Source organism: Spodoptera frugiperda, chromosome 27, assembly GCF_023101765.2.
Source record: "Spodoptera frugiperda isolate SF20-4 chromosome 27, AGI-APGP_CSIRO_Sfru_2.0, whole genome shotgun sequence".
In the NCBI taxonomy this organism is placed as follows: Eukaryota; Metazoa; Arthropoda; class Insecta; order Lepidoptera; family Noctuidae; genus Spodoptera; species Spodoptera frugiperda.
This window is the reverse complement of record NC_064238.1, coordinates 7,056,292-7,079,455: the sequence shown is the minus strand read 5'-3', so window position 1 is coordinate 7,079,455 and position 23,164 is coordinate 7,056,292. Positions and strand designations below refer to the sequence as shown.

At 35.0% G+C, this 23,164-nt stretch overlaps 1 protein-coding gene across 3 annotated transcripts in view; it reads left to right on the top strand.

Moving 5' to 3' along the window:
• The window catches only part of LOC118263356 (semaphorin-2A-like), a 60,053-nt gene extending 39,478 nt beyond the window's left edge, over positions 1 to 20,575 (top strand). For 2 of the 3 annotated variants that reach the window (XM_050705614.1, XM_050705613.1), the window contains 13 exons: positions 2,203 to 2,290; positions 5,223 to 5,274; positions 6,396 to 6,566; positions 7,606 to 7,876; positions 10,618 to 10,848; positions 11,201 to 11,346; positions 12,225 to 12,340; positions 13,860 to 14,014; positions 14,784 to 14,973; positions 16,023 to 16,298; positions 16,575 to 16,709; positions 16,976 to 17,084; positions 18,420 to 20,575. In XM_050705614.1, the coding sequence (XP_050561571.1) occupies positions 2,203 to 2,290; positions 5,223 to 5,274; positions 6,396 to 6,566; positions 7,606 to 7,876; positions 10,618 to 10,848; positions 11,201 to 11,346; positions 12,225 to 12,340; positions 13,860 to 14,014; positions 14,784 to 14,973; positions 16,023 to 16,298; positions 16,575 to 16,709; positions 16,976 to 17,084; positions 18,420 to 18,494 (2,015 nt within the window). In that variant the 3' untranslated portion in view covers positions 18,495 to 20,575. Of the gene's footprint in view, positions 1 to 2,202; positions 2,291 to 5,222; positions 5,275 to 6,395; positions 6,567 to 7,605; positions 7,877 to 10,617; positions 10,849 to 11,200; positions 11,347 to 12,224; positions 12,341 to 13,859; positions 14,015 to 14,783; positions 14,974 to 16,022; positions 16,299 to 16,574; positions 16,710 to 16,975 lie in introns of all 3 variants that reach the window. The other variant, XM_050705612.1, reaches the window with a different exon arrangement.
• Positions 20,576 to 23,164: the final 2,589 nt, after the last annotated feature.

Genomic DNA, 23,164 nt, shown 5'->3' with positions numbered 1-23,164 from the left:
TTCTCCCCTTAAAAAAAGCTACATACATAAACTCAATCCTTTGACGAATGGCAAGGGGGTGTAGGGGGTTAGAATTTCATAAAACCCATCAAATTTACTTACAGACAATAATCCTACAAGCATAAGCCTTAAAGTTTAATTATAGTTAAGTAGAGGTCGTTGTAAACGTGACGATGTCGAGCGCCGGTGTCACGAGATCTTGCGTGCGCGCCGGTCGGACCACCTGCCAATAACTACCGCCTCCTTACCCGGGAGTTATAATTAGTTGCCGTCGAAAATTGCATATGGCATACTTTGTTTTGTTTTTTGATTTAATTTTTTTTTTGTATTGGATTTGATTTTATAATAATAATTATGTGTATATGCGTTGTCCATGTGTCTATACAAGATTTTTATCGGCAAATAATACTGTCTTTAAATAAATATTTTCCGGTTTCTGTATTTACTTTTTGATAATATATCTGTAATCAAATCCATTTGCTCGTCTATATTTTTAATAGTGATATTTAGATTCTTATCAGAAATATTTTTGATTTTGATGTAAGTCCTGATAAAGGTAGATATAAAACTCATAAGAGTACATAATATAATGTATCAGTAATTTTAAGCTTGTGATAAGAATTTAAATATAACTTAAAGAAAAGTACTATAAGGTTTGTAAATTCTTATTTTTAAGAACTTATTGACAAAACCTAAATTTAAAAAAGTTATTAATGAGAAATCTCCTAAAACGAAATTATTACAGAGATAATACAAGAAAAAACATAAATGTAGTGTAAATATGACAGCAGCCATGTCATTTCTATTATTTCTTCATTATAATGATTAATAGTGGCAAGCTATCATTATTTTATAAACAGTCGAAAAAATGGATTGTCTATTTGTAAGCGTAGCTTCCTGTCATTTGGGTTATATGGTAATTAGGGTAAACAGAAACCCATGCTTTTGATTTTATTATATTGTAATGATGGCACGTCACACAAGGGTTACTTTTATGTGTTTAATGTAATCAACTGGTTGTTGGTTAGTTATTTTAATGTGGGTAATGTTAAGCGTATTTAATTGTAGTTCCTAATTGAATAGTTTGTGTGTGTGACAAGTGATATAAATAATTATACCTTTTTTTATTACGGTTTTAGGTTTAATGCACAGGTACATTAGAAATCTTTGAATCTTTGGTGTCTTTTTATAAAGGGGGAATATCATCCAATGACTTCTCTTACCAGTGCGAGGCGAGAGGGAGCGTCAGACTCTTACTGACTAAAAACCACCCCGTTCCTTCTCCTGCATTTCTAGCCAGAGTCCGTTAGGTAGTCTGCAGTTCCGAATCTTTGATGTCTAGATTTTTGCTAGTTTCATTGCATTGTCGCGAAAAAAAGGTGTCAGAGAAAACCATTTCTATTTCACGTAATGTCACATATTTTTATAAAACTTCTGTTATTAAAATATACATATAAAATAATGTACAGCGACTACAATTTGTCTGCATAAAATATTGTTATTATATTTCGATAGCCAATTCTTATGCAAATGATGGAATACTTAAAAATCCATTGCATAATCCCGCCATGAATCGAGTTTATAACTTTTATGAATATTTGCTGTTCATAAATTGTGATTTATAAAATGAATAACTAACAAATCTAAAGTTTAGTTTACTGTTGTAATTATTCAACGGTTGATTATAGATTTCGAAATTACTATTCTGAATCAACTGATTATACGCTTTTAGATATTTCCGTACATTAAATTATTACTTAAACATATAGTGTTGTGTAGTATAAATAAAAGACCAAACAAATAAATTGTACCCAATAGTACATTTTGAGCAAATTGCAATTACGCCAAAAAAATAATTCATCGTCTAAAGGATGAAAAAAATACTATGGAGTTTCTTCCTCATTCTGCTCCATTTATTTATTTATTTGTATAATAAATGCTTTGACTTTGACTTAGATCTAATACCTAAGTTTCTGCGATGAAATAAAACCAAATATACATAAATTAGATTTACTACATAAAAATAATTTGTCGTCTAGATCTAAGAACATTCTAGTATAACACACTACATATGCCCTGACTAAAACTACAAATAACTTCAGCCCAAATCGTAACTTTCTTGTGACATAAGAAGTTTGTGATACTGCAGTGCATATACTGTACTGTACTAACAACTAAACATGCTGTATTTCTTTGTTACAGATCATATACGAGAATTCTCCTGCGGGAGTCTCTTCTACCGTACTTTGTATCTCAATGAGGACAGAAACACACTTTACGTTGGTGCCATGTAAGTATGCAATGCAATTTTGTATAATATATAATGTAGGCTATTTATTTGCTAAGTTGTCATACTAGTAATGGTTACAATATAAGATCCCACTCTTTTAATCACTGTGGTAGAGGTAGTCATCCAGGTTTTATGAGACAGAGTTAAAGAGCAAACGGATAACCTTGACTGAGGGCTGAGAGCTCTATTAAAACAGGTGAGCCTATTGCCATACACAGGGTACAATTCTAGATTCCATGCTTTTAAGAATTATATTCGACAATGTAGATTTTTTTTTAAATACCATGGTTGTTAACTTTATAGTAAACCGCAGACGGCTTAGGTATTACAATTGCTAATATTGAATCGCAAATTAATTGCGGTAGGCATAGTTTACCTTCCAATTTGACCAGTAGATCTAAATCCATAACTTAGCCACAAGCTCCTCAATTATTATAGAACATTAATAGATATTAATCTAAAAGCTAACTTAGCAAGCAAATTAATTCGAAGCAAACAATTCCTAGTAATTACTCGCAGTTAGTCAAAAATACCGGTCGTATTATGTTGTTTTTACTGTTAATTATTTCTGTGTTATCAGAAAGAGAAATATAAATACAAAAGGGTACAATTGTGGCTGATTAGTGTTGTTACCATAACCACTTGCGTCACCGTCATGATTTACATGGGAAATGGGTTCATGACATGAAACCACATTATCCACCAATTTCTGTCAACTTTTGTTCGTTCATGCTGCCCGTTTTTCCCTGTCCAGACGTTTACGTTGAAATGTATGGACGGTGACACTATTTTTTCTGAATGAGTTTTGTTGTTACGGTTTTAAATATTTCTTGTTTTGAATTTTTGAACCGCTAGCGCTGGCTGAGTGAGTTGCGAGTCGAGCAAAGTAATATATACTTTTCTAAGTAGTAATTCTCGGTATTATTTTCTTAGTAAGTAAATAAAGATGTGTATTTTGTGTCCGTATCCTTTTAGAAACAGATACTTAAAGTTACTGGACTCGCATTCTTTTAAACGGAATATTGATGGATTTAAAACGACTAAGACATTAATGGCACAAACTTAGACTCAGACTTTTAAATAAATTAAATCCCAATGGCTTGAACTAGTCTAGATTCTAGATGCGCTTAATTACCTAACTTCTTAGAGTAAATCCGATATTTAATTCACGAAAGTCTTCGAATCTTTCTGACTTACTTCGTACATCTTTAAAAGTTCTTTTCATTTAATGGTTTTGTTTGTTTGTCTGTCTGTTTAGACAGATATCCATCAAATGTCCGAATATCATAATGCTTTTATTCCCCACGAGATTACATTTTACTCTATCCAAACATGGCCGGAGCAATGCACATTTATGATATTTTTTTTATGTAATTCCCTCGTCCAATGCATAATATTTCTTTTTCATGTGTACGCGTGAACTTTTTACCTACCTCATCAAGTAGAGTGTAGTTTTAACATTATGATATTTTAAATACATACCTGAAAGTCCACTTTTTGGAATTTTATACAAATGAAGATTGCTTGTTAATTTGAAAACTAGTTATATAGTTAATTAGGGAATTGTGCTAATCTTATAAGCACTTACACCAGTAAATCTTATAATAATTGTTGTATTTGCTTTAATCGTTAGGGAAATAGACACAAAAATGAAAGCTGTACTGTTTATTCATGATTTAACTTTTATAACATTTCGTATAAACTAACTAAAGGATAAGTAATGCAAGAATAAAGACCAAAGATAGCGTTTACTGCAAAATATGAATATTATATCATTACTAACAGGATAGTGGTCTCCTTGGAATATTCATGCAGAAAGCGTTTTGCAGTTTATTTTGTTACTTGAGTAATGTGCTATAAGTATGTGCAGCTTCCTACGAATATTATAAATGTTGAAGTTTGTGTGTATGGATGTTTGTTACTGTTTCACGTAAAAACTACTGAAGGGATATGGATGAAATATGGGATAGGAACTACTACTTTTAGGCTAGTAAATAATAAATAATAAAACGTGTTTCAAAGATAAAATAATTTTAATTAAGAAAATAATTGTACCGAGGAAGACTTTTAAAATATCTACAACAAATACGTATACACTAGAGTAAATGAAGATTATTTTAAAAATAATGTACAAAAGTAACAATATTTCATGTCCAACATGAACAAGTAACACAAGACCTTACGATAGTCGTAACCACTTCACGTATGTGAGTACAAATACAAGAAAACACATAAATCTAACACTTTCAACTACAATACATTCTCAAATTCTCAAACTTCAACAAATACGACGTGAACTTACCATTTATTTTGTTAACAAACCATATATACTGGGTACTGTAAATTAAGACTTGTTACAAAGTGTTAGAGTTGGTAATGAACTTTCATCAAAAGATTATAAATTACTAGTGGGATATTGTCGATTCACAAGTCGGACTACTGAGTATGGATATGACAAAGTATACTTTTTATTATGATTTTTTATTTGTAGAACACGAATTATAATATAGTGCTTGGTGGTACGTGATAGGCTCACTCTATATGACAATGAGGCTGCATGACATTATTTAAACGTACAAAAATTATCGTGAACACAAATTGTCAATAAAGACACTAAAACTAGACAGTCGAACTTACAAAGCATTAATGCTAAACGGCCAACAATTCAGCGCAATTTATGCGATCCGTTGAGCAGATAGTGGCCACAAAAAATAATAGAAAAAGGTTGTCTGTGCACATGCATATGGTACCCGCTACCCGCCAGTGCACCCGCCCACTAGAACCAAGCTCATTCAATTCCAACGTGGATTGTCTTACTTTTGTTATTTGAATACGTAATGTAGCTAAGAAACTATTATTATCTCGTGCTTCTACAACTGCATTACAGTTATTTCCATAAACAATTTCATTTAAGTGGCCATTTTTGTTCCAGGGATCGTGTATTCAGACTAAATATGACTGATATTAGTCAGTCGCATTGTGAGGTAAGCATACTTAAGTTACTGTTATTGGAATTGTTAGTACTTTGTAGTTTACAAAGGTTTACTGACTGACACTAATGGTGTTAGAAAAGTGAATAGATCTTAGGAGATGTTTAGAATCTACCTAAATTACATACTTATTGGTGACGTAGGTGTTAAGACACCTGTTAAAGACGTTTTATGTAGACCCTTTTCTCTCTGACCACGAAATATTGTTAAGTTTAGAACATGATCGTTTGCAAGTCTTAATCCATGGATGAAGTCAGAAACAGATTATTCGATAGAACTAGTTTTGATTAAAGGACTTAGTTACTCTGAGTTCTACCTCTTATACAGCTAAACGTTACTATCCGAGTTTGAGACCTTAAACCGCACTTAGTAAAATTTAAATTTGACTGCAATTGCAATTTGGACTGCAACGACCACTCACAGAATATCACCCTAAAATAAAGTTCTAAAACTTTACTTTTTTCTAAAGTAAAGCGAACCGCTTGTTTACGGTTGCTGAATTCTAAAGAACACTCTGGTGGCACTACACTGGATTTTTAATGCATCTTGCTTTCATATAAGCTTTTTCTACATTTTCACACGTAAGTGTCATACTCTTTTGACATTAAAACCCTTATATTCGGTTGTAAAGAGGACGCGTGCGTTTTATTTCATACTTACGTCGAGTATCAGGTATGTTTAAATAAAAATGAAGTGTTATTAGTTGTCTATAAAAAGACAAGTTCCACACTATTTTCAGGGCGTTGAATCAGAGATTCAGAGCAGACGTATATTTCACGTGTGTTTAATATCTAGAGCTGGATTATTTCTGTAGCACGTCAACTTTTGAATGGCCCAACGAGGCGAGGGAATGGTAGACAACTGTTTTGATTTCAAGCTGAAATAAAATGTCTGAATTTATTATACTGTTTTATTGTTAGACAATAAAGCTTTATTTGCTATTCGTATTAATTTGAAATGATAGCTATTTATGTATTATTCACGGTTTTGGAATTCATTTAGAGACAGGGGCGCGACATATGCTAGCGGTAGACACAGACATGATTACTGAATTAGCAGACACATGTTTAGTTAAGCACATGTTTTGCAGTTATTAACATGTGCATGTTTCGCAGCGGGACGCGTTGTTGCTGGAGGCGAGCAACGTGGCCAGGTGTGTGAGTAAGGGCAAGTCTGAGCCCTTCGAGTGCAGGAACCACATTCGGGTGCTCCAGCCACTCGGAGACGGGGAGAGGTTATATGTGTGCGGGACTAATGCACACAGTCCTAAAGACTGGGTCGTCTATGTAAGTATTTTTTGGTAACAATTTGTTGAGATGTTCTCGGAAGTGTCCGGTTCGATCAGCAAGGTCTGATTAAGTACTACAGAGTACGCAAATATGCTTGAATTCATGTCCTTATTTGAAAAAGCTTTTATTCCACGAAGGAATGTGTTAAGGTAGTCCTTAACCTACCCCTTCGTGGAATAAAAACTCTGATGTTTCGTTATCAACTTTTATATTTGCAAAGCTAAATAAAACGTGAATAGACGAGCAATTGAAGCGACAAACTCAATTGTTACGACTACAATAAAAAATAAAACAAAACAAACGTATTTCATATAAAAAAAAGAAAACAAACAAACTTCAATTTAAAACTAGCACGAACAACAAAAAAGGTTTTCTAAAATACTCGAGTCCCAAAACTGTAATCTTCTCCCCAATTTATAAAGTGTTGATGAGATTATCTTAATTACTTCAGTAATTAAAGGTTCGACCCGTAACTAACAAAGAAAATTTAGTCTTTAAATCTAAAGGGTAGAGTAACATTCTCTTAACGATTAACCGTAAAATGGTTAATAGCTTCTATCACCATTAAGTAGTTCGATCAGTCCGACAGTTAGTAGTTACTAGCCCCAACTAGTTACCAAATGTAAGATTGATCTCTTCATTGTCATCGTCATTTATCTTACAGAGACCGAGAGAACACTTACTTTGTAATAGAAGTTTAACTTTTCATTTACCATTTTTCTTGTGCCATTTTGTGTATTTATGCACAGTAAATGAAATGATGATCTATTCTCTATTTTCTATTAGTTAAAATTAATTATGTATTTTGAAATCCCGTAAAATGAAATTACACATACAGCCTACTGTACTATAATGAAATTGTATAGTGATGCACTAAATATTTGGTAATATAGTTTGCATTTACGTTTGTAAATAATGTCGTTGACGTCATTTCGTATGACGTAGAGTTGTGTAAATCCTCCAGAATGCTTAAGGTTACGGTTGTTTGTCTCACTTTCTTTGAACAATTTAATAAATCTTATTTATTTTCATTTAGCTGAATCTCACTCACTTGCCCCGACATGAGTACGTGCCGGGCGTAGGGCTAGGAGTGGCGAAGTGTCCTTACGACCCGGCAGACAACAGCACAGCAGTGTGGGTGACGGATGGCAACCCTGGCGGACTTCCCACTCTGTACGCGGGAACTAACGCAGAGTTCACGAAAGCAGACCCTGTTATATTTCGAAACGATTTGTACGACTTTCGAACAGGACAGAAGAAATATAACTTTAAAAGAACATTGAAGTACGATTCAAAGTGGCTTGACAGTAAGTTAATTTCTTCTTCTTTTTAGATTCAGCTGTAATATGACCTTTACAGACAGATCTGACTTGGCAGACGACCTTGGTACGTGGCAACTTCAAAGAAAAATTAAGGATTTCGCGCGAGTTCGTGCCACGCCACAAGTCATGTCTGTCTGAGGGAATCTTCACTGTAATTGTATTTATGCTCTCTCGTAACAGCAATGGTCACAAAACACGCCTGTAGTTGGCAAACTTTTGCAGTCGAAACAATTTATTATCAATTTAAATGTCAATGTAAATCAAATATTCCAAATAGTTGTCCATTGTGTAGTAGAATTGTTACAATATTTTGCGAAATTATGACCGCAGCCGACGCAATATAAATTCTCTTGGAAGTACAACCAATAAGCATGATTAATACACCTTAAATAAGACCAAGAATGTTCAACTCATTGTAGAGTGAAGGTATTAATTTGAATAACTACATCTCATTTATTATGGCTGAAATTGGGCAGTAGTTGATTGTTATAATAGTAGTGAATATTAATATGTTGCGGTTTTAGTAGGCATATCAAAATATTCTACGTTTATTAACTAAATATTAAACTGCCATGTTATTGGACATTTGTTTAATAAACTATTCGCCCTTCTGATGTTATTTTTTGTGGAAGATGATAAAAACAAATGTATGTCTAAATAGTCTAACAAAAGTACCCATATCTGGAATATCTTCATCTGCGATCAAAATTTACAATGGCCATGCAAAATATCAGCATTATTGAATGAATAAACCTGGGGACGTTCATTATATTAATCGGGATATTGGGTCCCTTATTCCGTACGTTCTTTTACGAGACTACGATAAAACCTATAGGTGCTTACTCTTTATCGTAGGAACATAAAAGGAAATAAAGAAGAACCTTGTACAATGTCTGACCTGTCAGCTAAACGACCCGAAATAAAAGCCTACATTTTTATTAGTTATAGCTTCTGCCCGCGACTCCGTCCGCGCGGATGTCGGTCTTCGCGTGGAAGTTTTATTTCTCCATTTTGAGTAACTCTGACAACGACATCTTATAAATATCTATTGGACCCAAATACGGCGAGGCCCATAATAATTAAGGAGATCCCTCTATTGAGCTACTGCTGTTGACCAGAATAAAACTGAAAAATAAAGATTTTTTTCTACTTATTTTTCCAGGACAAAAAGTAACCTATTTTATGCCCAGGATAATAAGACATAATTATACCAAGTTTCATCGAAATCAAACCGTTAGTTTTCACGTGATGCCTGGACATATATAGACAGACAGACAAAAAAATTATAATCACATATTTGGGTTTGGTATCGATCCAGTAACACCCTGCTATTTATTTTTTCTATATTTTTAATGAGCAGAATTGACCCTTCTACAGATTTATTATAGCCCGCGACTTCGTTCGCGTGGAATAGTGACTTCCGGCAAATTTTTGGTTTTAACCACATAGTTCCCGATTTCCCGGGATCTCTTCAAAAATGAGATGTGGAAGATATTCTAGGGAACTCCTCAAAAATCAACATAATGAGCTCTGCGTTTGAATTTAATAGATGTATACTCACTTAGGGCATTGAAAAAATAGATTAAAAACGGACTTAAACTAAAGAAATATTATAATCTTTCCGAACTTAAGATGAAAACTAACTTAAAACTAAAGAATTAAAGAAAGCTACGAATTACGAATTTATAACAATTAAAAAAGAAATTATATTACAACCTATCCTCAATGCTATAATAACCAATCTTAAACTAAATAATTTAAAAGAGACGACTTAAATCTAATTAATTTATAAATTATAGACTTACAATTTTATTAAACAAACTAACTACAGTAACTAATAATTATCGATATCAAACTAAACCTACGTTAAATAATTTAACCAGAAAACCAGGAAAACTCAACAAATAAACTTTTTAATAGACAAATACAACGAAACCAATTTAGAATACACGAAACAGCAGGACCACTGCAGACAAATAATCATACGACTTATAGTATACTATTTCCACAACAGTACCGAAGCGCTCGGCCGATACCCAACCAAATGAATGTAACGAAATTTAACGTTTATTTTTATTTTTTTAAATAAAAACTATCCTATGTCCTTTCTAAGGTTCTAAACTATATCTGTACCAAATTTCAACCAAATCCGTCAAATAGTTGCGGAAATTAATGATGCTTATACCAATAAGCATAGAATAGTGTTCGACGTGATTCTTTAATTTGACATAACTTTTTTATTTATGAACCGATTGACATGAAACAAACACTAAATGTAAATTTAAGCATCCCACAATATATTCGTGAAAACCGCATCCAACTCGGACCAGCCGTTTCTGAGATTAGCGCGCACAGACGAACAGACAAACAGACAAACAGACAAACAGACAAACAGACAAACAGACAAACAGACAAACAGACAAACAGACAAACAGACAAACAGACAAAAAAAAAGTTAATTACATTTTTGGGTTCGACATCGACATAACAATAACCCCTGCTATTTTTTTTATTTTTATTTTCAATGTACAGACAGCACTTTTCTACGATTTTATTATATGTATAGATTGGAAATGTTAAGGAAAGGCAATTTTATTCGGAGCATCTCGGGATTTCCACAATAAATACATTTGCTAATGAAATCGTAATCCAGAAACGATAAAACTGTAATCGCATGTTGGTATAATATTATTCCGAGATGCTACAATGTTTTTAATTTGCCGCAGAAACTAATTTCGTGGGCTCTTTCGACGTCGGAGAGTACGTGCTATTCTTCTTTCGAGAAACTGCTGTGGAGTTTATGAACTGCGGGAAAGCTGTCTACTCGAGAGTGGCGAGAGTCTGTAAACACGATACCGGTGGAAAACATATATTAAGCCAGAACTGGGCCACATATTTGAAAGCGAGGCTCAATTGTAGTATACCGGGAGAGTTCCCCTTCTATTTTGATGAAATTCGTAAGTAAAACTTCTGTTATGTAAGTTTTCAATCTTTTAATTGTATCTACGCTTTTTAATAGCCGTATTTCAATTCAACTTTTATAGAATTTAACATTTTCGGGCTTTCATTTCATTGCTACGTTGTAAAGTCGGATTTTATTTGGGGCGCAAGTTTGTAGTCACATTTAAGTATCTCAGCATTAAATTCTGTGAAAGTCTCGAGTGAATACTTATTTGCTACCTTTATGGATCTTTAGTTTCGTTGCAAGTTAAGTACTATTTATAAAATGTTAAAAGCGTGCAGGATGTGCATATACTAAGTTTAACGATGACTTTTATTTTGAAACTAACACTAAAACGCGTGATCCAGAGAGCGTGTACCAAATGCCGGGAGATACGACGCGGTTTTATGCGGCATTCACAACGGGAGCGAGCGACGGCCTGGTTGGCTCAGCCATTTGCACTTACACCATGGACGACATACAGGAGGCATTCGCCGGAAGATTCAAGGAACAGGTATTACTTTACTGCCACAATTAAATGCCAGACATATTCTAGGAAAGCTATAAAAACTCCGCATACTCCGTTTAAACTTCATTCCAACCGCTTTTAATCTTGAAGCATAAGTAAATTGGACTGTTTTGTATTTAGGTACTCCTAAAACCACTAAAAGATTTCATCCTTATTGAAATGAAAACATGATAGAACTGAATGGATCGGCCAGTTGTATACCAATCACTTCACCCTTTAAACCCCATTAACTCAATTAACGGAAAGTGACTGGTGTACTTCAGTGTAACCCTTCGGGAAATGCATGTTTGTATGTATGTGTTGATGCACAAGTGAAATAACCCCAGCAGACTGGTCCCACGGGCTCACCATGTGACGTATCAAATGTCGCAAAAGGACGTAGATATCTCTTTCGCGTTTAATTGAATGATCTACGAATGTACCACAATGGATGCTCCATCCCAACTTTGTATTTAAACAGTATAATATTATAAGTGATTAAAATTATTAACAACTGTAATTTCTTACTCCGCGTACTGGAATTAAGCTTACGAGTGCGCTAGTTATGAATAATTATGCTGTATTTTACTCTTTACCTCTTTTCATATAAATACGTTCTTTGCAAAGGCTTTTTATAGATAGTTGGTGCTTTATGCAGTGAAAAAGAGAATATTTAGATAATGGGTAGCATTTCTTGCATTTTTATGAATGTTTTTTAGAAACGACCTAAAGGATTTGAGGTTTTATTTAAGAGAAAAGAAGTCTTTGTCGTCGCATTATTTTAATTTTCACCGCATCTACCTACTGCAATTTCAACTTACATTAGCCCCTAAATTACCGATTGTTCTACCATAATGTTTCATGATTACAATGTGCTTACTCAGGCATCATCCAGTTCAGCATGGCTGCCTGTGCTAAGAGCTCGCGTGCCAGTTCCCAGGCCTGGCACTTGTGTCAACAATACAGAGGCTCTTCCCGACAATGTGCTCAATTTTATCAGGTAAAATTACTTATATTAATATTATTAATTTATTTGTTTAGTTTATTACTCTTTGTGCTTATGTCATATTACGTAAGTTCTATTACGTCGAAAACCTGCGCAGTTCATAAATAGAATTAGCCCTAATTACTGAAAGCAGCAGACGTATTATATCTAAATAACTAAGATTTATATGATACGTCATGTACCTGCTCTCGTGTACATCGTCAACCGCGCTAAAAATAAACAGCGCTAATTTGCAAGTCTGTGTGATTAATAAGGTGTATTAAGTAGGTGTGCACACTTTCAAGATATTGGTAATGTTAGAGTTTAATCTCGCTCTCAGGAGACTAATCTGAGCAAGGTTAGAGGGCGTTAGTTCGACGCGTATCCTTTAATTGGGTCACACACTAATTGATGGCGCGCTGCGAGATTCCTACTCTATTCTAATTTAGGGAACTTAAATAGGTTTCGGATATTCGGATAATTGTCAAAACTAATAGAAAGGAAGGCTCCGGGGATCTGTTAGGTGTCAACTGAAAAGTTTGTAGCTTTGCTATAACGTAAATCGGTTTAGAACGTTGCTATTGGGACTTTGCGCGTTGGTTTTCTCTGAGAGAGTTTAGATTGTCTTGACCCACGTGGGTCTGATAAGGATTTATGGACGTCACATGTTTCAGACTGATGTTGATGTCTTTTCTATACTATCCGAGACAATTTTAAAGTAGTACCTAATGCATATAGATAAAGTTATGATAATAAGATAACTATCAAGAGATTTAGTTTTTGTTAAAACATGTTGTTGAGTTTTTATCTTCAAATTGGGAATAGTAGAGTAGACAATGTTTTGTCTGAACTTCCATAGGACACGATTTGGGTTTTTTAGACTATGTAGAATAACAGAAACTTAACACTAAACACAATTGAATATTGGATTTCGTAATCGTCTACGCCTAGACCCATTGTAGTGACACAGGGCTGTAACCGAAGCATCTAGATTAATTGCCTAGCTCGAGCCTAATTGACAGGAAATCCTATTGTTGCTATGAGGAGTTATTTATGTATTTTGTCGGTGTTTCGAAAACGTGGCTATAGAGAAACATTGATAAAATGGAAATTGTGTTAGACAAACGTGATAGTGGTATCTTGTTGCACTGGATCAAACGAACCTGGGTAGTTGACCTACTTCTACTAGTCAATCTGGTTTCACAATCGGTCTTGCATTTCTTGCCTGTTATTTTGTACGAAGCTTTTGCCTCTGATATCTTTGATACCGTTTCGCTGTGAAGTGGTCGAATCTGCAACTACCGAGCAAGGTTTTAGTATCTAGTTAATTGAATTTTCCAAATTCTCGGTTATATTGTTAAGCTTATCGATGTATATAGGTTTTAATTATAAGGGTTTTATGAAATCTCGACTTATTTATCAATAATTGGAGTAGGTAACTGACGTAGTGAAAAATCATGTCATAAATCTTCTGTATACACATAACGTTACGTATTTCAGAAATAAACACTAATTCATTTATCTTCCTCGCTAGGTCTCATCCATTAATGGACTCGGCGGTGCGTCACGAAGGGGATGCCCCAGCCTTCTACAAACGGGACCTGGTGCTTACCACCATCGTAGTCGACCGGCAGTTTGTCGACATGTTGGGGGATGATATCACGTACACCGTGTTCTATGCTGGCACCAGTAAGTTGACTATAATATACATATTTTTACTTTAAATCTGCGGACTACCTAGCGGGCTTACCGGGGCTCCGGCTCGAAAAGCAGGAGTAGGAACGGGTTGATTTTTACTCAGTAAGAGTCTGACACTCTCTCGCCTTACTCAAGGCGGGAGAAGTAATTGGATGATTTTCCCCTCTCAAACAAAAGGTGTGATACTATATCATCAGAGTGCCTGTATGACTAGATGTTTAAATGTGAAATTAAAGAGATAAGTAACAGATTTCCTTCAAGGTACAAAGCCGCGAGGTCTTATAAATATGTATTATGCTACAAAAGATTCATGAACTTTAAACAGGTCAAATAGGGATTTAAGTGATCTTTTTCATTTTATTTCATAGCGGTTAAAGTAATGACATAGTATCATATAATTTTACGATGACATTGTCATAAAATGTAGTGGATTTTCTATAAAATTTAACTAAAGCAGCTATTGTATATGTTTTTATCATGTACAGACTAGACACCAGCAAATGAAGGTACACTTAAATAACTTTGAACTCCAAAACTAAATTGACAGTTTAGGATAGCTTGAATCCATCCATTGCCATCCATATTTAACACTGACATATTTTTTTTTATTTTGCGTAGGTGCAGGTGAAGTTTACAAAATAGTGCAATGGGCTGGGGGCGGGGGCGGCGGATCCCCCCGTTCCTACTCCTGTGGCCGGAACCACGGTAAACCCACTAGGAAGTCGCTCCGGCACACTTAGTTTTTTTTAATTTTGCGTAGGTGCAGGTGAAGTTTACAAGATAGTGCAATGGGCTGGGGGCGGGGGCGGCGGATCCCGTGTGGCTGACGTGTGGCGGGCAGCTGGGGATGAACCAGTGCGGGCTTTGGCCATCTCCAGGCGATTGCACGCGTTGTACTTAGCTACTGATAACCGGCTTCGACAACTGCCGTTAAGAGCGTGTGCGCACCGGTGAGTATATTAAGGACATTATCTCAAGAAGTCTTTTTTAGATTAGGTGTCGTAACGACAGTCGTTCAGTCTAAATTTATTATCATCAATTGTCACTTATTACACTTATGAATTACTAGCTTCTGCTAGCTGCTTCGCCCGTGGTCCCGTGGGATAAAAAGTATCCTATCATTCAAGTCAGCTTACACCCTGTTTGTATACCAAATTTCATCAAAATCTGTTCAGTAGTTTCAGCGTGATTGACGGATAAACTTAGAAACAAACTAAATTTCACATTTATAATACTAATATAGGTATAGTGTGATCATGGGAGGGCTATATACATGTATAGACTTGCTTATACCTATATCTATAACTTAGATTATCGCAAGTTCTATAGGATAGGGTCCGTGTGCGGGCGCGTTGTGTCTCCGACTGATAAGCAACAGCTGCTATTTACTTAATAGTAGGTGGGTACCTACTGACCATTGTCATTTGAAGTTTTCCTTATCTATGCTGATCAAGTAATGAGTGAGTTGTAAACAGCTGCAAGTCTGTTCAATGTTGGTGGTAATTATGAAATTGTTATTGGGGGATTTTAAGTCCCTGCAGTTTGCCAATTTTGTTCCGATTTGCTAATGCAAATCTGAAAGCTAATGCTTTCAATAATCGTACAAGTCTGTAAACAGCGCGTAGTTACTAACTATACAGAAAGATAATAGAATGCAGGCGAAACGCACGCAACGCACATATTAAAAGATTTTGTGCCGTAAATAATACCCAATACAAAACATCTGTTCACAGCACGCTGAATGACTGCAATTTCCTCCAAATCAAAAAGTACTCTCATTTATGACTAGTTTAAGATCTATAAACACAATTCAATTGTTAAGCTGGTATAACGAAAATAATAAACATTTCGTTGCTCTGTAAAATATCCAATTTCACGAGTTAAGACCTAAGTGGTTTTAGTAGCTCTCGAATGTTTTATGTCGCCACAAAAGTATAAACTACCCAGGAAAACTAAACAAGAACGTTTTAACATTTTAAACTTTTTCCTTTCGAAATAGGTACGACAGTTGTGTTCGGTGCGTGTTGGATCCCTATTGTGGATGGGATAAAGAAGTGGGGGCCTGCCGTCCATACAGTCCAGGGTTACTCCATGATGCCACCAACTCCACTCCCTCGATATGCGAGGCCAGTGCTCCTCTGAAGACTGTGAGAGCTGGATATGGACAGAGTGTCCATTTAGCAGCTTATGGAAAGACTCCTGAAGCGCTAAAAGACCAGCATGTCATCTGGTACCATCATTCGAGAGAGAAAGGACGATACAAAATTAATTATAAGTAAGTGGGACGATCATGGCTGAAATCTAAATCTAAATCTAAGTGTCTTGCTCTTACTTCTTTAAAGGTCTTCCATATCTCTAAATTTTGTTGTACGCGCTTAACGTGTCAAATACGCATGTCGCTCATGACTATAAGCCCTTAGTGTGACTTGAAACTAATCGAATTACCTCGTCAAACACATAGATGTGCCGTACAACATAATTTGTTTGATACGTCTACTGTACTAAAAAGTTATAATTTCTCTTACGTTAATATTAAATTTTGCTTGTCCAGTTGGGATCGAGTTCTGCAGACGTCAGAACGAGGTCTGGTGTTACTGTCGGTAACAGAATCGGATCGAGGCCGGTACGAGTGTTATTTCGGACCCACCTTGATCGCTTCTTATAACTTGGACATCGATATACACAGGTAACTGAGATCTTCCACATTTGTTATTTATACTAGGCAAGCTATTAAAATCGCATGATGTTATAAAAGAAGTTTAAGATAAAAAATATATCAAGAGTTTGCTGTGTCATTATAACTTCATTAGGTAGGTATAGTGCTGAAACAAAGACATACTGTGGAGTGTGGTTGAGTTCCAGAATTGCATTTTCGATGTAATTAGTAAATAAATCATTTGTCTACATTATGTCACACTTGGGACCCATTTATCATCATAAAATGTATTACAGATGTACTCAACCGAGTAAGTCACAGGAATACAAGCAAGTGTACTCAGACTGGTGCCATGAGTTCGAGAAGTACAAGAGCGCCATGAAGGCTTGGGAATCACGGCAAATGGTAAGCTTAGCAAACATTATAATCCTTATCCCTTTCATAATAGAGATGAAAATAAGTTACCTACTTAATCGAATATGGATCGAACAGATTTTGTATTTTAGACGTCATCCCTAAAATACCCTAAAAGGGTACGTTATTTTAGGCTAAATGTCCCTTCCCTATTAAAAGGTATTGGAATACTAGGGGTGTACCTTTCTGCAATTTTTAACATTTCGGGACTAATGGAAGATGTCCATGTTACATCGAACGCCCGCATCCTGACCTCGTTAATCTTGTTTTCAAGCTCTTTCAGGCTTCAAGCGCACAGATTTGTATGGCCAGGTCCACTTTAAACCTTACGTGACAGAATATCCTCCTGGATTTCTCAAGCGAACACTATCATTTGATTTTAGTTTGTAATAGATACGGTATAAAATGTTCTTTTTTGTAAGTTCTACTTACGTATTTAAATAAACGCTCCAACTTGAAACTAAGACCAAGAAACTCTTTGAGTATGTCGGCCACAGAAATACTTTAGAACAGCAGTTTAACTTCAATCGACGTGCCAGACAATTTAGTCGATGAACGTTTGGAAACTCAATAAGTACCTAACTTAGAAAGAACTTTACTCCAAAAATTAAGTTCAGCACGTTTAATTTTTAACGTAATTTCGATTCACCTTGTAAACGAAAGTCGATTTTAAATAGCTTCGAAGCTAACGTCACACTTTTTATGTTGTTGTTAAAAATAATCATAGTTAACCATCCAATTGTTACTAACAACGGTTATCAAATCAACAATCGGTCGGTTGGAGTTTTATTTCCAAAACTCTAGAGCTTTATTACGGCCAATTTACTAGTTTTAACTTAACAACTCGGACTGAATATTTAATAACATTATTGTGCGTAATTATGTACATTCGTGTTGGTTCCATACAAAACACGTATTAAGGTTAACTTGGGTTCATAGGGCCGATATTACATGGGCTAGACAGTTTATTGTCAGAAATAAGAGCGTTTAAATACATTTGAAGGTCATTTATATTCCTAGAAAGTTTTTATAATTCCTTGCTAACTGCGAAGTGCGACTTTGAATCTTCTATGAGGTTGATGTTGTAGACAATAGACCGCAATGTAAACTAGAATTGACACTCAATGTTTGAAATATCCCGATATTGCCATTCTAATAAATTTTTAAACTCATATTTTAACGTATCAAATTGGAACGCTTTCCATATAAAATTCATGCCCTCTTCAGCATCAACAGCTTACTTATTGGCAACGATTTGTACCCAATGACTCACTCAAGACGTTTCCTTTCCAAACAAAATATATTGAACGATATTGTATATTTCAGCAATGCTCCAAAAGCCTGAATGCATCGAGCCAGCAAAACAGTATGTCCAACGAGATCGTGGCTTCGCTGCGGTGATAGGGCACAGCTCGCTAGTGATTAATGAACGATTACACACACCGAGCCACGCTAACGTAAACTAGCCGATATTTTGCAGACGCATTCTCATCCCCTTACTATCGTACCGTTCTAACAGAGCACATGTGAAGCTATCTTGATGTATGAGTACAAGGATTTTGTTCCTCTTCCTCTAATCTTGTAAAACAAACTCGTTTCTTGTACTTAAAATAAAATGAAATCTTCCTACTTTCTGTAAGAATATTGTAAAGCAAAATATTTTTCACATTAATTAGAACTGTCAGCGGAGTAAGTAACATTCACCCAGCATGAGTTGACAGACGAGATACGATGGTTGGGGAGTCTCCAACTAAAAGGGGAACGATAATGTAGTGAGGGGATGATCTGTTAAAATAGATTTGTTGTCCGTTCCGAAGAGTGCGCGGTGATGGATGACTGACTTCTGTTCAACTTTCGCGTACAAGTTTTTCTTTGTTATCCAATAAAGTATCGCATAGTTTATATTAGTCATAAGTAATCGAGGAATAAAATATTAACGAAAGCGACTGAATATAATATAGTAAGGACAACGGTCTCGTCGAAATATTTAGCGCTTCAATGAACGAGTCGGACCGTTCGCCTTCGCAATGAAAATCTACTGTAAATATGTCAAAAATGTCAGATTATAAGGGTGCGACGCCACCTGTATAAAATGCTGTGATATCAGTTCTCATTGGATCATTGTGCTGGCGCATTAAATTGTAATTTGTGATAAAATTATTTGCAAAAAATTATTAGACTTAAAAAAATCTTAGTTTAATACTGTAAGCACAAATATAGATTGCACCAACTTTCAACAAAGATATTTACATAATTATACACGCCACTTTGTTTAACGGTAAAATAAAATGTGACAGTTCCTTGTGTTGACTAAGTTCATAAATAACGTTTAAGTTTGGTGCAGTCGATGGTAAGCCCGTACTTGACAAGTGAAGTACCTAAACTTATTTATAGGAGGTCGTGTTCCCCGAGTTTGGGAGTGTTTAAAATAAAGAGCAATACAAACGCCAACTTAGATGTAAGATATGATGTAATGAGGACATGCTTGTTTGTACCGTGTCGAGTCGATGCGTAGACTTGTAGTTGTCATTATTTTGTTTGTATGATTTAGTTCAAGTAGCGGCTGACTGTTGCGTGTTGACACTGCTCTACATTGTAGTACCGCGGTTTGTGTTTCAAAAACTTGTTATTGATTTGTTGCCATAAAATGTAATTTTAGGCCCGACTTCGGACTTTGAAACCGAATTTAATAGTTGGTCGTGTTTTCAGTTGAGTTTATAATAATCTCGCTAGAATAGTGCCTTGTGAAGCATGCTTACATTACGATAAATAAAAACTTATTAAAGTTTATTGAGTAGATAATATTTTTGTGTACCGTGTAAAGAGAAATCGATGACGATAGTTGGTAAGTGATTCATTCGTAAAATAAAGCAATAACGTTCCACTGAATTAATAGTCACCAGTATTATATAATATAAATGATCTGCAGAGAGTAGATAGAGATTGTATTCGAGAAAAATATAGACTTTAAGATATGAGACGTGCGATGCGTGCGATACGTCGTGCGATATAGTTATGTCGATGTTACTGGCTGAACGGAGCCTCGCTTAGTTTGTCCTCCGAATTGTTATTTATTGTTGTCTCGCCAATAATGGAATTTTGTTTAAATAAAATTAAAAATAAGTTAATTAGTTAGCCAGGTAATGTTATTCCCCAATATAATCTTGTATACTTTCTCATGCTGCCTTGTATAAAGATAAAATCGTACTTGTTGTATGTTGTGATTGAAGTTCAAATTATACAAAGCGGTGTTAGAAAACTTCGCATTTTTTCTATTTATTAATTACATTTTTGTTTAAGTATAATTAACAGTAATTGTCATTACTCAAATGTTACTTATTGTATAAAAATACTTATTGTAAATAATTACAAATGTAGAAGAAACGCTATGAAATATGTTTATTGTAAATTATATAATTAAGTTAGGTTATAAGCAATTGTTTTATAAAAGAAACAAGAAAATAAATTATTTTAGATCTAAATCTGTGTTGTAATTTATCTAACTCCTTTATTACATGGGCAAGAAAAAATAATTGGCAAGAAAAAATAATTCACTAAGTAAAAAATAGACATTACTATCTCGTATATTTAAAAAAATACAACATATTAAATAGTTCTCCTTTTAATCGTTTAAATATTTTAGAGTATCAGTAGTTTAGTTTAGTAGACACAATAATAAAATATTTGTTAGCATCCTTTTTTATTTATTATTTTTAGGGGTTATTGTATATGAAATGGACACATCAAGCCCAGCGTACTATATTAACATTAGTTATTTACATCAAATAAGTATAATTATAGCTGTATAAATGAAAAGGAATCATTAACCAGGTCTAGATTGCAGGTTATCTTGCCCTTATCAAATCCCATAGTCCTCTTGCGATAGTATCTGTTAGTATCGTAGAATTCATCCAATAGAAAACTCTGTCCCTCAGAGAAGACAAAATAAAAACCTTTTTCATAAAACAAGCAGATCTTTTAACAATATTCATCAGTTTTTCATGTACTTAATGCGGCAACCAAACTGAACAATCTCGGACACGGAAGATTTTAAAATCTCGATAAGAGAGTCAACAATGCGAATGCGACCGCTGACAATTCATGAGATCGAGTAAAGTCGAGGGCACTTGTTCGGCAAGCGGACACTGGCAATAAGCTGGAATAATTCTCGTAACAAGAACAAAAATATGCTGAACGTTCTCCATTGAGTATAATAAATCAGTTTCGGCGCGTCTGAGCCTCTGTTAATGCGTGTCAACAGCCGGGACATTGATGACACAAGGGCTTACAGCGGCGGCACCAAGTGCGTTCAATACTTCATAATACCATTTAAATTACAAACGAGACAACTTAAAAAATAAAAATTAATTAATACCCGTCCTTAACGCCAAAACTTAAATGTACTTTCCAGATTATGGCCCTCCGAAAAAATTATGCGCGATTATAACTGGAATTCTCAATAATAAGCCATTCTTATATCTCTTTACGGGCAATGAAACAGTAATTTGGGTATCGTAAACGGCGCCTGTCTTAGATTGGCGAACATCATAGAATTTAATTACTGAGGGAGACTGGAATAATTGGCGACTCGCCTGTAATGGCCGCGCTTTACGGCCAAATTAATAGATTTCCGCAGCGGGACCCGTTGAACCTCCACTGAACTCATTTTGATATTAATTGCTGACCTAAAATCAGCCCACTAATATACTTTAATAATTGAAATGGTCAATTAATTATAAATTGTCTCGCTGATATTGATGTCCTGTGGTTATTGAATCGAAGGATTGAATTGAAGTTGTCCGGCCATTCGTAAGATTAATTATTATCGTTACCGATATATTTTACTGGATGTAGAACAAATGTAGGTCGGAGTCTCACATTGCTGCCACAGACTATAAATAATTCTATTGATGAGACAATTGGCGCCAGTGAGCCGCGACTTTGTCGAACATATGTAGGTACGTAGGTAGGGACAAATCGGTGAATATCGGAAAGTTAATTAATTACGGTTACGTTTCAGTAAATAGAACAATTATGACAAATGGCTGCCTTGATTTATGAAAGGGAAACTATTGGTAGATATATTGAATGCCAATCATATCAGACGTCTGTCTAGTGAGCGACAGCGAGTAAATGTGTAATGAATTAAATATTTGATTTCATTTTGTCTGTTTGGTAGATATTCAGACATTGGTGCTAAGGTTAAGTCCTTGAGGGAAATCCGTAAGAAACGAAATTAATATTTAACTACCAATCTAACTAACTAGGAATTTACTGAAAAGTTATATAAAATACAAATGTTACAACAAAAACAATCAGAGCCACGAATACACTCCATATCTCCATCTAGTCTCGCCTGCCAACATCTAGAACTAAATTAAAACTACAGAAGACATGTCGAACTCATTGCAAAGTTTTCATTTTAATGTAGTCTAATTAATTCTCAGCCTGTGTTCTGGTTTGATGCAGTATGCAAATAAAACGCAACGCCTACCTCCTCCAGCTTTGTAATGAGTTTAAAAAAGTTAAACAAAGTCCTCATTTTGATAAATCGTCCTACTTGAACTGTTTCAATACAGTTGACTATGGCAAAGAGCCAAAAATTAATACGAAGAGAAAAGCCAAGGAGTTATAATTTAAAAACTTTTCTTCTTTTCTTTTTTTGTCACCTGTGGACCATATAACAAGGCTTTAGCAGAATTTTATCCTTCAAGGCAATTAAAAAAGGGTTTTCGCATTCAACAGAGGCGCTAGTGTCGCAAATAAGGATTCATAACTATTATTACTTAATGAAGAAAATCTTCGCAACTATTTAAATCAACAGGTGGCAAAATTCTTAGTCAAATTAAATTTTAGTTTTACGAGTCAGAAAGCGAAGTTTCACTATAATTAAGACTTTTAAGAAGTTGAAAGATATTTAATCTTGTCATCATAACATTTTACAGTTGGTTGCTATGACTGAAGTAGAGATTAGTCTAGAGACTAACAGTAGCGTCCAACAACCTCTAGTCGGAGGGAGGCAATGCGAAAGACACACAAACAGACCTTTGTTACAAGTTTCAAGCATCGGT